Here is an 11,689-nt window from a genome sequence, read left to right as displayed (position 1 = left end):
TCCCGCTTGGAGCGGCGACGCTCGAGCGCCCTCGCTGAGAGAGGGGCGGGGGGGGGGGAGAGAGGGACAGAACCTGAGGAGGCGGGAGGAGGAAAGAGAAGCGGCAGGACGGGAGTTCTCGCGGGAGGCGCGCTCGCGCACGGGCAGGCCGGGCGCGCGCAGCAGTAGCAGTAGCAGCAGCAGCTGACTGGCGTGGGCGGGGCAAGTAGTCGGGGCAGTCTGGAGCGAGTTCCTGCTCATTCCGATGACTTCAGACGCTGAGGGAGAAGTGGGAAAGGGGAGGAGGGAGAGAGAGAGAGCGCGCGCGGGGGAAATGCCGGCTTCCGATTGGGCAAAGGAAAGGGAGGCCGTAGGGAAACGAAGGCTGGGAGTGATTGGAAGCGCGAGGGCGTGACGTCATCCCAGGAGCATCCAACCCAAGCTCAGGGTTTTGCCCACTCCCCCTCCTTTAATCAATCAATCAATCAACCCCAGAGCCTGGGACGACGGTGGCGAGGGAAGTTGGACGCGCGCGGGATTCCGGTTCAGTTCATCCTGCGGGCTGCGCGACCCAGAGTGCTGATGAAGGATGCTGGGAAGAAGCCGAAGGTAGAGCTGTCAGCAAGCTGCGGAACTGGAACTAGCAGCCCACACTTCACTAAGCTCTCAGCATCCTGTTTTCACAGTGGCCTACCAGGTGCCTGGGTGCCTGTACAAGCTCTGCAAGCTGGACCTGAGCTGAACAGCACTCTGTGCCCACTCACAGTTCTCGATATTGTATTGAGACACATCATTTCCCTGATAGTGCAGGGAAGCCATGGTGCACATAGCCATGGTGGCAAGTGCCCATTGAAAAGGGGCAGGGCATTTGCCATCAAGCAGCTCCACTTTTCTTTCTTGCAGAAATCTAATGAATGGAACAACGCTGAAAACATACAAATAACCCATAAAAGACCCTGATGCTGGGAAAGATTGAGGGCACAAGCAGAAGGGGATGACAGAGGATGAGATGGTTGGACTGTGTTCTCGAAGCTACCAGCATGAGTTTGACCAAACTGCGGGAGGCAGTGGAAGACAGGAGTGCCTGGCATGCTCTGGTCCATGGGGTCACAGAGAGTCAGACACGACTAAATGATTAAACAACAACATACCCTTATTATTTTTATTCCATCACACACGCCGCATTCATATCCTACTCTAGGGCTGGCAGCAGAGGCTGGTATTGGTGAATAGCTTAGGCACCAGTACTTTGGAAAAGTCCGCTGGTACCCACCCCTGACAAGCCGCCGCTGCCACCACCACCACTGTCAGGGGGATCCACAGAGAAGTCTGAATCCTGTTTGGATGTTGTGACAAGACATGTCACAGTGGCAGCAGTAGCTCCTAACACCCATGCAGGGAAGCAGGCAACTGTCCAATGAAGTGGCTTTTCTGTCTGCAGTCAGTAGCAATAGGAAATAGGCTGGGCACTGCTGCTTAGAAGGAGTGAGCAGGCAAGGTGAGACTGATCTGTGGGCAAGTGATGGAGGTTAAGAGCAGCCATTGCCTCCACTTCATCACCGTCTCCCTCTGGGCAGCACAGAGGACAGGGCTTTGCTTCTAGCATCTCTACTGTCAGGTATCCTCAAGGAGCAGCTTCATAGGCTCCCTCTGGGAAGGCTAGGCCTGTTTCACCCAGTTCCAGTGGCCATGCCATCTAGCACAGTGCTCCTCAACCTTGGGTCTCCAGGTGTTGGACCAGAATTTCCATCATGTCCAGCCAGCTTTCCCAGTGGTCGGGGATGATGGGAACTGCAGTCTAACAACATTTGGAGACCCATGATTGAAGAACACTCAGACAGAAAAAGTGAAGGTAGCACCAGATGCTTCTTGCCTGCTCAGGTCAGCAAGTTGTGGAGGTAGTTGCAAGGAGCAGTAGCTGCTGATTTGGTCATCTCCCTCTGGGCGGTGTGTTGGGAGGATTAGACCTCGCCCGGGAAGCTAGGAGAAGTGTCCACCAGGGGATTATTGCTGAGAGCTTCGCAAACCATGGAACCTGCTTTGCCTTGTCTTGTGCTTGGTCCCCTCTTCTTACCTCACCTAGTATCCCTTTGTCTTCGCCTGCCTAGCATATTTACCATCTCTCTTGTCTCCCTATGTGCTCTCCCCTCCTTTTCTTGTCCTATTCTGTGACGCTGGGAGCAAGTCCGCCCAGGAGAGTCATTTTCCATGAATCCTGGCCCCTGGTTGAGGTTTGTGTAACTCAGTGATGAAGAAAACGTATGCTCATCTTCATATCCTGCTGCAACAACATGGAATGTTCATAAGCATTACAGTGGCTAAGGGAATGAAACTGTGAGCTGTTCATATGAAAAAGATCATAGGCCCCAGGGGAAGGAAGTGTTGTGGAAGAGATCCAAGGAGAGGAGGATTCCAGGCATAAGGAACCCAGACATGGAGTTCATTGAGGGAGTGCAGAGTAGCCTAGGGCTATGAGTCAGAAACCGGAGGGAAGAGTAAGTAGAGGAGACAGTGGCCACTGAAAAGACAGGCAAGCAAATTAACCTAGGTATTGAAAGGAGTGGTTAATAAGAATGGGAAATCTTGGGGCTTAAGAAAGGTGAGAAAATGTATTCTGTTGCCTGAAGTATGATGTGAGATGGGGGCGGGGGATGGGGATGGGACAGAAGGGTTGAAAAAGCATGGAGGAGGACTATGAACCAATGGCTGATGCAAGCAGTCATTGACTGATGTGAGACTGGGCCACGAGACAGGGAATTGAGGGAAAAGAACGGCCAGCATGAATCTGGAAAAAGGAGAGACAAAGGTCTGATGTAAGATTTCACAAAGGGCTTAAGAACTGGAGGGACTAAATATTATTGGAAGGAAGGACATGGACAAACAAGGAAGGTATGGAGGCTCAGAAACTGTGGGGCCATATCATTGCCATGAAAACTCTTGCTATGTTTGGGTTTTCCTGACATTGTGCAGTAGGGGTAAAAGCTATTGTGAATTTGTCCCGCGTTGGAATTTGTTGGGAGCAATGTGATGGCGATGGCAGAAACTTCAGATTGGGTGGGGCGATTAGGCAGTCACAATTTTGTTGTTTTACTACACTGCTATGACCTTTCAGCAATAGCAGAAAACAAGTTTATTCCGTGTTCCATTTTGTCACTGTTCTCATCATCATGTGGACAAAGCATGTGGACAAGTTGCATGGAGAAGCTGCATGGCAGTTGTATGGGTCATATTTGGGGAACAGTCTCTTCTGCAGCTGCTAAAATGCCCTCTCTCACTTCTGGATTCCTAGATCCACTTTGAGGCTTGTTGGTTCATTTGAATTTGTAGCCTGCCGTTCACTATAAGGTCTCAGGGCAGGTTATGGACATCTCCAGAACACACTTTAAGTACCGGTAATTAAAAATAAGTTCAAAACAGTATTTTAAAAGAGTTTATAAAACAGAAGCGGGTACTCCATATCACTAAGCTGTATCCAAAGGTTTGGGCAAAAAGGTGCATCTTGACCTGTCAATGGAATTGTACAGTGACAGGGCCAGGTGCATCTTGGACAATAGAGCTGTTCATTCACTGAGGGCCACCACCAAAAAGGCCCTTGCTTATGCTGCCGCCCTTTAAACCTCAGAGGTTGGTGATAGTACCAGGAGGACCCCACCTACAGATCTTTACAACTGGGCAGGTCTACGTGGTAGGACAGGGTCCTTCAGATATCTGGGTTAGACTCAATACGCATGTTGTTCCTGTAGTTTTTTTCTAGCGTATACTGCCACCACACTACCACAAGTAGCTCCAGACCACATGGGAGGAGTTCGCAATGTTGTTATTCTGCATCTCGGCATCATCCTTTGGGCTACTGGCATGGGCTCCTCCTGAGTGGTCCTGGGTTTCTTGTGCTACCTGCAAGCACAGTAGGGAGCAGCGCTGCTGTGATTTCACATTCCTACTACAACATAAATAGTGTGCCTTAGATCAGACTACAGCTCCCATCATCTCTCACCACTGGGCATACTGGCTGGGCTGATGGAATCCAACAGCATCTAGAAGGCCACAAGTTCCCAATCTCTGCTTTAAATGGATAAATGACTCCTGGCTGACATAGCTTGCAAGAAAAAGGCTAGATAAAAAAACATGTTTGAAAAATAGATATGTTGAAAAGGGTTAGACAGAAGTGTGGGGAAATAGAGATTAGCAGTGTGAGGCACCTTTAATGCCTAAAATGTAACTTTCCTCAAGATATCAGATTAGAAAAGCATAATTTTGTAAAAATAAGAACAAGGTTTGAGAAGCAATACAAAGGACAGTGTGCATCTTATAACCATACCTACCTACATTCTTAGATTTTCAAATTAAAGACAGATTTGATTTTGAATGGAAGGTCATTTTTTAAAATGAATTTACATTTTATTCAATCCAGCCATTGGGAATCGTTTAGTTGTACTACTCACCAGATAGTTTTCTTAAATTCAGTGGAAGACTATGCACTTATTTTTAAAAAATTTCTGATTTCCTGTTGTTTTCTCTTTGAGATGCCTAATAATGTTGCAGATAAATTCACTATGCAATCTATATTGGTTCAGTTCTAATTAAGTTGGCCTAAGCAGAATAGCATCTTCACAAAGACATGAACTCTCCAAGGCAATGTTTTCTGGCCTTTTCACTTTTTCTTGCTTGGTAGCCAATATCCTAAGAGAAATAGCTGGAGCATGTCAGCAAATTTGTAAGGATGACGCAAGCAACGAAAAGATCAGTTACTTACCCTCTAACACTGATTATGTTTTGTTAGGAACACACTTTTCATAATACAGTGTCCAGTTCTAGCATTGCTATGTCATGTGGTGAGATTATTGCAGTTTGCAGAGTAGGGAACATTAGATAGTTTACAAACAAGTGCTCCCTAAATTGTGGGAGGCTTATTTGTATCATTGAATTAGAAACTGTATTACCGAGGAAATGAGACAGCTTTTTACAAGGCACATACAGCTCTATTCCCACCTTTGTTCTTGTTTGTATTAATTCGTGTCTGCCTTCCCCTCTGTTGCTCCAAGCCCAGTATTAACATTAGTCATGATAAATAAAAGAAAGGCACCCTGTTTCATTGGATAGCGAATAGATTTTTTTTTTTGCTCTGGCAGGTAAGTGCTAGGGATTTTCATAGAACTTACAAAAGAGAACAAATTTGCTTGAGGCAAGTTAAGGGTGAAGGCAATGTGGTTGAAATAAACAAAGCAGCCGCAGCAAGGTTTATTACGTGACTTCTCTGGCTACTGGGAAATGCACAGGAAGGAAAAAACCCAAGAGCGACTGTTTAAAGTATTTACAAGTGTGCCTGAAGCTAAGCTTGTAAGAACTGGAGGATACAAACGGGGGGGGGGGTGTTCTAAAGAAATGTACAAAGTGAGCTGGGAGGCAAAATTTCGGGCTCTGTCATGATGGGTCATACAGCAAGATGATGGCACCCAGTCAGAAAAGATAGGAAAAGAATAAAATCAATAATAGGCACAATACAGCGTGGAATTTATTAAATGGATAGGAAACTCAGCATCTTCCAGCCTGAGGAAAGTTCCAAGTTAGAGGAGAAAATCAGTTCAGAAGACTGATTCAGGCATAATAACCTTGGTCTTATAAACCATGGCTGATCAACCCAAGAACAAGCTATATATAGTACCCCTGGGTATTCTTTCCTCCCCCTGACCCCCTCCCCCTGAGGAGGTGAAATCTGAGACGATGACTTGTTTAAATCACATTTTTCTATTACATCCAAACCAGGAAACTTCTTGAGTCCCAGCTTACTAACCAGGATATGAATCCAGGATCTGATCTTTGTTTCATATCCTGATTGCTAAAGGGATTACCGTAAGCCACAGTTTCCCAGTTTAGATTTAAAGGCCAACCATGGTTAAAACAAGCCACCGTCTCAGCACCAACACTTCAGGTAGCCTGTAGAAATTTGATGTAACTAGGGTAAAATGCCTATAAACTGCTTTTCTTGTGAACTGCTTATAGGTTATTTACAATCAAGCAGTACATAAATTTTGTTAAATAAATAAAATCTAACTCATGGGCATTAATCTGATTCATCTGCAGCTAAAAATAGAATCCTAGACATGCGTACCCAGAAATAAAGTCCCTCTTTCTTCAGGGGAGCTTACTTGCAGGTAAGGCTTTATAAGTCATGTAGAAAGCTCCCTCAATTATTGCTTCCTCAGGCCTCAACCCTAAATGATGACTGATTTTTGTGAGCCACTCAGATATTTTTTAACTAAAGGCCAGTACGGTATATAAAGGCCATAAATAAATAACTCTCCTGTGTTGTGAATGATTATTTGTCTGTGGTAGAGCAAGCAGCTGGGCTTTCTCTGGGGGCAAAACCTGAGTTTCTGAATGGGACAGATTTAGGAAGTAGCCCATTAAGGAGTGGACAATCCCAAATATCTCATTGACGCAACTTCTCCCTTTTAGAGGAGGAAGTGCCAATGTCTCTCTGCTTTTGTTAATCCCCTATTCGGACTATGTCTTATTAAGGCATATTTGAATGACATAAAGCACACATTGTATGGAAAGCAATTTTTGTTTATTTTCATAACCACAAATCATAGATTGTAAATAATTGGGACATGAGAAAAGTGCACCCATAATTAGGATTACACTGGCTTACATGTTTAATATGGAAAACTCCAGCGAATAACACATTATGCAAGGATTACATAGTATCAGTCCTGCCTTTTCACCCACCTGTGGGAAACTGCATTACCATAGATTAGGAATGGTATTGATAGCCACCTTTTTGTGCAATTATCCAGGTAATATTTTGCTTCTTTTGCTTGGAGGGTAAGAGGATCCAGTTCCCATTAAATTAAGGTCCCTTTGCATTGGGTAACATCCACATCATATACAGTATTTAAAGCATGTGGCTTTCCCCAGAGAATCCTGGGAACTGTAATTGGTTAAGCGTGCTGTGAAATGTAACTCTATGAGAAGTAAACTCTAGTTCCCAGGATTCCTTCAGGAAAGCCATGGGCTTTAAATGTGCTTAAAGTGTATGGCATGAGTGACTTTCGGAGGGCTTGCTAATACAATGGCTGCCTATTCCCTGTTGATTCAAGTTCAAAGTTTTGTTGTTGACATTTAAAACCCCTAAACAACTTGGGATCAGGAGACCTAGTAAACCATATCCCCTGCTAGAGAGCAATCTAATCATTAAGCTCTTCCAAGGAGATCCACCAGCAGATTGTCACAGGTGACAACACTGAAGCAAGCCTTCTTGGTGAACAGCACCCATCTATTTAAATGCCCTCCCATGAGTAATTTGTGAAGCGGAGGCAGTAATGACCCCTCTCTCTATATGGCTTTCTGGACGCTTGATTTTTGTTTTATTTTGTACCCTGTGCTATTTGTGATGTTCAGTTGCATTTTGTCTTTATCTGCTTTAATGAAATGTTATCAAATATTGCTCTTTATTTATATATTTCTTACATTTCTATCCCACCCTTCCTCCCAAAGGAGCTGGGGGGCAGGGGGCAAACATCAGAAAGTTGAAACAATGCAATGATGATGATGATGATTATATTAAGTAGAGAAAAACTTTCTAAGTAAATAAATAGGCCCATGGAATCTCTGAGTCTTACTTCTGGGTAAACAGGCACAGGATTGAATTCCATAGTCAATTCAGTTCACTCTTGAAAACTCCACAAACGAGCTTGTTTGCCAGCATGCAGCTGCATCACAGATAGCATGTGTACAATATCAAAGACATGAGAAACTCAGTGCGAGAGCAGGATTAGGATGGTCATAGTCCTGCATTAAAGAGGGCAGTGAAGGTGACCTATATGAGGAAGACGGTCTGGTCCCAAATGTGATTTGAAAATAATCCTAAGAAGGGAGACTAGGGAAGCCTGGAAGTTGCCCATCAACGAAGAAGAAGAAGAAGAAGAAGAAGAAGAAGAAGAAGAAGAAGAAGAAGAAGAAGAAGAAGTTTATTTATACCCTGGCTGGGTTTCCTGGGGAACAGACTGGACACACAAACAGCTCACCTGGCCACAGTCTTGTTCACCTCTATGGTGAGATGCATTTTTTTTAAAGTTATAGCAATTATTTTGTATCTATGCATATACATTAACTCATGCAAATTACCTACAAATTGGTGCCATCCTTGAGTCTCTTTTTTGTTGGTGATGCATTTTCTCTTTTTTGGCGAAAAATAACTGGCCACCCGAAGCATTATCTAGGCACTGCTTTTTTACTATTATTATTATTAGCCGCCCATCTGACTGGGTTGGCCCAGCCACTCTGAACAATCTAGAATGGTTTGCGATGATTGTGGTTTGGACAAAAGACTGGGAGGGGACCCAATCATGGTGAATGCTAGAAGGAAATGAGTCGTTTGCATGCAACTGGAGCAAAAAGCAAATCGGGAACCAGGCTGGAGTACAGTTGGAGGCGTCTTGGTCCAGAGAAGCAGAAGCAAGGAACAAATCAAGGCTAGAGGAAATGTAGGAGGCCTGAGCAGCAAGTAGGAGCTGGTGGCTTGTTGCCTAGAGAAGGGATCAAAGGATGAGCTGGGAACCAAGAGAGAGGCTCTGCTCCTCCCTTTGCAATCAGGAGTTGTTATGAGCTAATAGTGCTGGGACTCTCCTCCCATCTGTGGACATGTTTTCATTCCCCAGTGGCTTAAGAGCTCTTACAAATTGGTGCCTGCTTTATTCTCCAGAGCAGTGTTGGTTCCTGGTGCTCCTTCACAATAAAATTAGAAGTTGAATTTACAGACCATATTTTGTAGCGCAGAGGTTCAAATGTGACCTGTGCGTGCATCCTCCGTAAAAGCAGGGGAAAAGGCACGTCCCATTCATAACTTTTATGGTGTATTCTCATTTGTTATCCATTGATTCAACATTCTTCCTCCTTCACAAGTTTCACATTCTCTTTTTCACACGTATCACGTAGGTGACCACGTCATTCACCTGATGAAGTGGGCTCCTGACCATGAGCAAGCTTACATCACAGTAAAGTTGCTCGCCTTTCAGGTGCCGCAAGACTTTGTTGTTACTCTTATTATGTCATCTCTATTGCACCTGGTCCTTATTTCACTATTGACGCAGCAGCATGCATCACTATCACAGCAAAACTGGCTTTGAAAACACAAGTCTACTAAAGCATTTCATTTACTTAATCAATGCTTAACTTACAGATGATGTCATTTTTATAAGGCCTGTCACATGTAGATATTACTTGTGCAACTGCATAACTCTGCCAACCGCTGGGGATCCCAGCCATGTGCAGATCCATACACAAATAGAATCTGCATGATGCTATGATGCAAACGACGTCTTTCCTGACACATGGGACCTAAGCGTCTGCAAGCATCTGCAAGGGTATAATGTGAGCATCAACCTGAAGGCTGATGGCAAATTTTGTTTTAAAGTGCACTTTCAAAATTGATCTTACGTACACAAAAAGTTATTAAAGCTGCAAACATTCACAATTGGCTTAATCAAATTAAACTTATATTAAAATGCAACTTTACACTGTTTTGGAAACAACATGCAAAGGTTTTATTGTCTCTAATATACATTTTTAAAAGATTCAATTACCGTATTTTTTGCTCTATAAGACTCACTTTTTCCCTCCTAAGGGGCGTCTTATGGAGCGAATGCAGGCTGCGCAGCTATCACAGAAGCCAGAACAGCAAGAGGGATTGCTGCTTTCACTGCGCAGCGATCCCTCTTGCTGTTCTGGCTTCTGAGATTCATAATATTTTTTTTCTTGTTTTCCTTCTCCAAAAACTAGGTGCATCTTGTGGTCTGGTGCATCTTATAGAGCGAAAAATACTGTAACTATTCCTTCATGCAAAATATGTTACTTTCTGAATAAGGAATTAGCATTGTTCTTTGATATATATTCCCTTATTTTACTTTAAACATGATCTAGTGCTTTTTTGGTAAAATTTCAGTCCATTCTTGTATCATTCACAGCAACATTTTATGCTAATCCTATGCTGTTAAACTGCTGTATGTATCGGTCAAACAAACATATGTGTTTACACTGGGAGAGTTTCTCAAGCATTTAATCTTCTATTTTGTTTTATTTACACATATTGTTTTTATTCCTGTTTATATAGACACACCTTGTTCAGAATAACACTCAGTAATAAATTGATTTTCACAGAGGATGGCAGAAGACCACATTTCCTTCATAGAATCAATAGCCAAATATTTTTCTTTCACAGTTCTGCCAGTATCTCTGTAAGCAAGTCTGCCCAAAACAGAATTGACAAATAAACTAGTAACATGAAAGTATAATTTTTATCACTTCCCCTTTTAATAGGAAAATGCAACAATGTAAAATCAAGCCAGATGTTATTTTAATAAACAGAAAGAGCAAAGAGGAGCTAGAGAAATAAAAGAGAGAGAGGCAAAACTAGTTTTTCAAAGGTAATGGGCAAGTTATTTTATTTGTGTTAGTAGAACAAACTTAACTTCAGAAACTGTTAACAGCATCAGATGGTATTACATTTTAGCTGCATAAGAAAATGATGTAGCACATGTTGAAAGATCAGAGTATCACCAGACTGATTCTGATGTGTGTGGAGTGCTCCACTCTCTCTTCACAGATCATCCGTTTCTGGAACGCCATTTACCTCTGTAGGGTGTATAGTTATCATTATGGGAATATTCTCAGAGGTCCATCCTTTAGGAGTCCTGTTGAAAGACCGCCTGGTAGAAAGTGGATTGGCAAGGACCATAAATCGTGGATCATTTAGCAGGAGGAAGTTGAAATCTGGTACCTTGAACTTAACCAGTTTCGATGCTCTCTCAAAACCACCAAAAGGAGTGGCAACTCTGGACGACGGGGACAAGAGTAAAGGAAAGGTGAATCAAAACATATACCGGTACTCACTCTGCTTTGAACCTACAATTAAAAGGGGTATTTCAGAACATTCATATGGCTTTTCTTTTGAAGCACTTGTTATTGGTTTCCTCTGTAGTACTTTTTAGTAGGTAGGTAGGCGTTATCTCACTAATCCTCATGGCAACCTTTTGAAGTAGGGCACTAGCATCCCCATTTTACAGCTGGGGTGGAACTGTGGTAGAAGGAGTGAGCTGACCAAGGTGATGCAGATCTCTCATCAGGTCTAGCAACACTGGAACAAACCACTTCATTGAGAGAAGGCAGCAAGAGTTCAGTGTGTATCGGACAATAAACCACTGCAAGAACTGTAACTGTAAGGGATTTACTATTCCGTTCTCTCTAATAATGATGATTTGAATGGAAATAAGCATGCTGCCTTACAGAAAAACCTTGAAAAATTCAGCTGAATTGCTTTAGAGAAGTTAATACTGTAGTTGAAACTCGTTGCTGCAAATGTGTGTAACTACAGTGGTACCTTGGGTTAAGTACTTAATTCGTTCTGGAGGTCCGTTCTTAACCTGAAACTGTTCTTAACCTGAAGCACCACTTTAGCTAATGGGGCCTCCCACTGCCGCCATGCTGCCAGAGCACGATTTCTGTTCTCATCCTGAAACAAAGTTCTTAACCTGAGGTACTATTTCTGGGTTAGTGGAGTCTGTAACCTGAAGCATCTGTAACCTGAAGCGTATGTAACCCAAGGTACCACTGTAATCTCTTTCTAGAAATGGTCAGAAACGACAGTCCTAGTCTAGATGCTTTGACTAATTCTAAGACAGCTTCATATGTAATTCTATTTCATAACATATTG

General features: G+C 43.3%; 1 protein-coding gene and 1 long non-coding RNA gene across 3 annotated transcripts in view; one reads left to right on the top strand and one right to left on the bottom strand.

The window, feature by feature from the left end:
- Window positions 1-41: 41 nt before the first annotated feature.
- Window positions 42-11,689, top strand: part of LOC309377843 — a 16,466-nt gene continuing 4,818 nt past the window's right edge. Inside the window, exon 1 of the long non-coding RNA XR_014171720.1 lies at window positions 42-588. This is a non-coding gene — a long non-coding RNA (uncharacterized lncRNA). The remainder of the gene's footprint in view (window positions 589-11,689) is intronic.
- Window positions 10,391-11,689, bottom strand: part of MYOZ2 (myozenin 2) — a 22,156-nt gene continuing 20,857 nt past the window's right edge. For both annotated transcript variants that reach the window (XM_081925419.1, XM_081925420.1), the window contains exon 6: window positions 10,391-10,811. In XM_081925419.1, coding sequence (XP_081781545.1) covers window positions 10,577-10,811 — 235 coding nt within the window. In that variant the 3' untranslated portion in view covers window positions 10,391-10,576. The remainder of the gene's footprint in view (window positions 10,812-11,689) is intronic.

The sequence above is a fragment of the Podarcis melisellensis genome (assembly GCF_964234715.1).
Source record: "Podarcis melisellensis genome assembly, chromosome: 9".
NCBI classification, from domain to species: Eukaryota; Metazoa; Chordata; class Lepidosauria; order Squamata; family Lacertidae; genus Podarcis; species Podarcis melisellensis.
The sequence above is the reverse complement of the archived record's forward strand: the minus strand, read 5'-3'. Positions and strand labels throughout refer to the sequence as shown.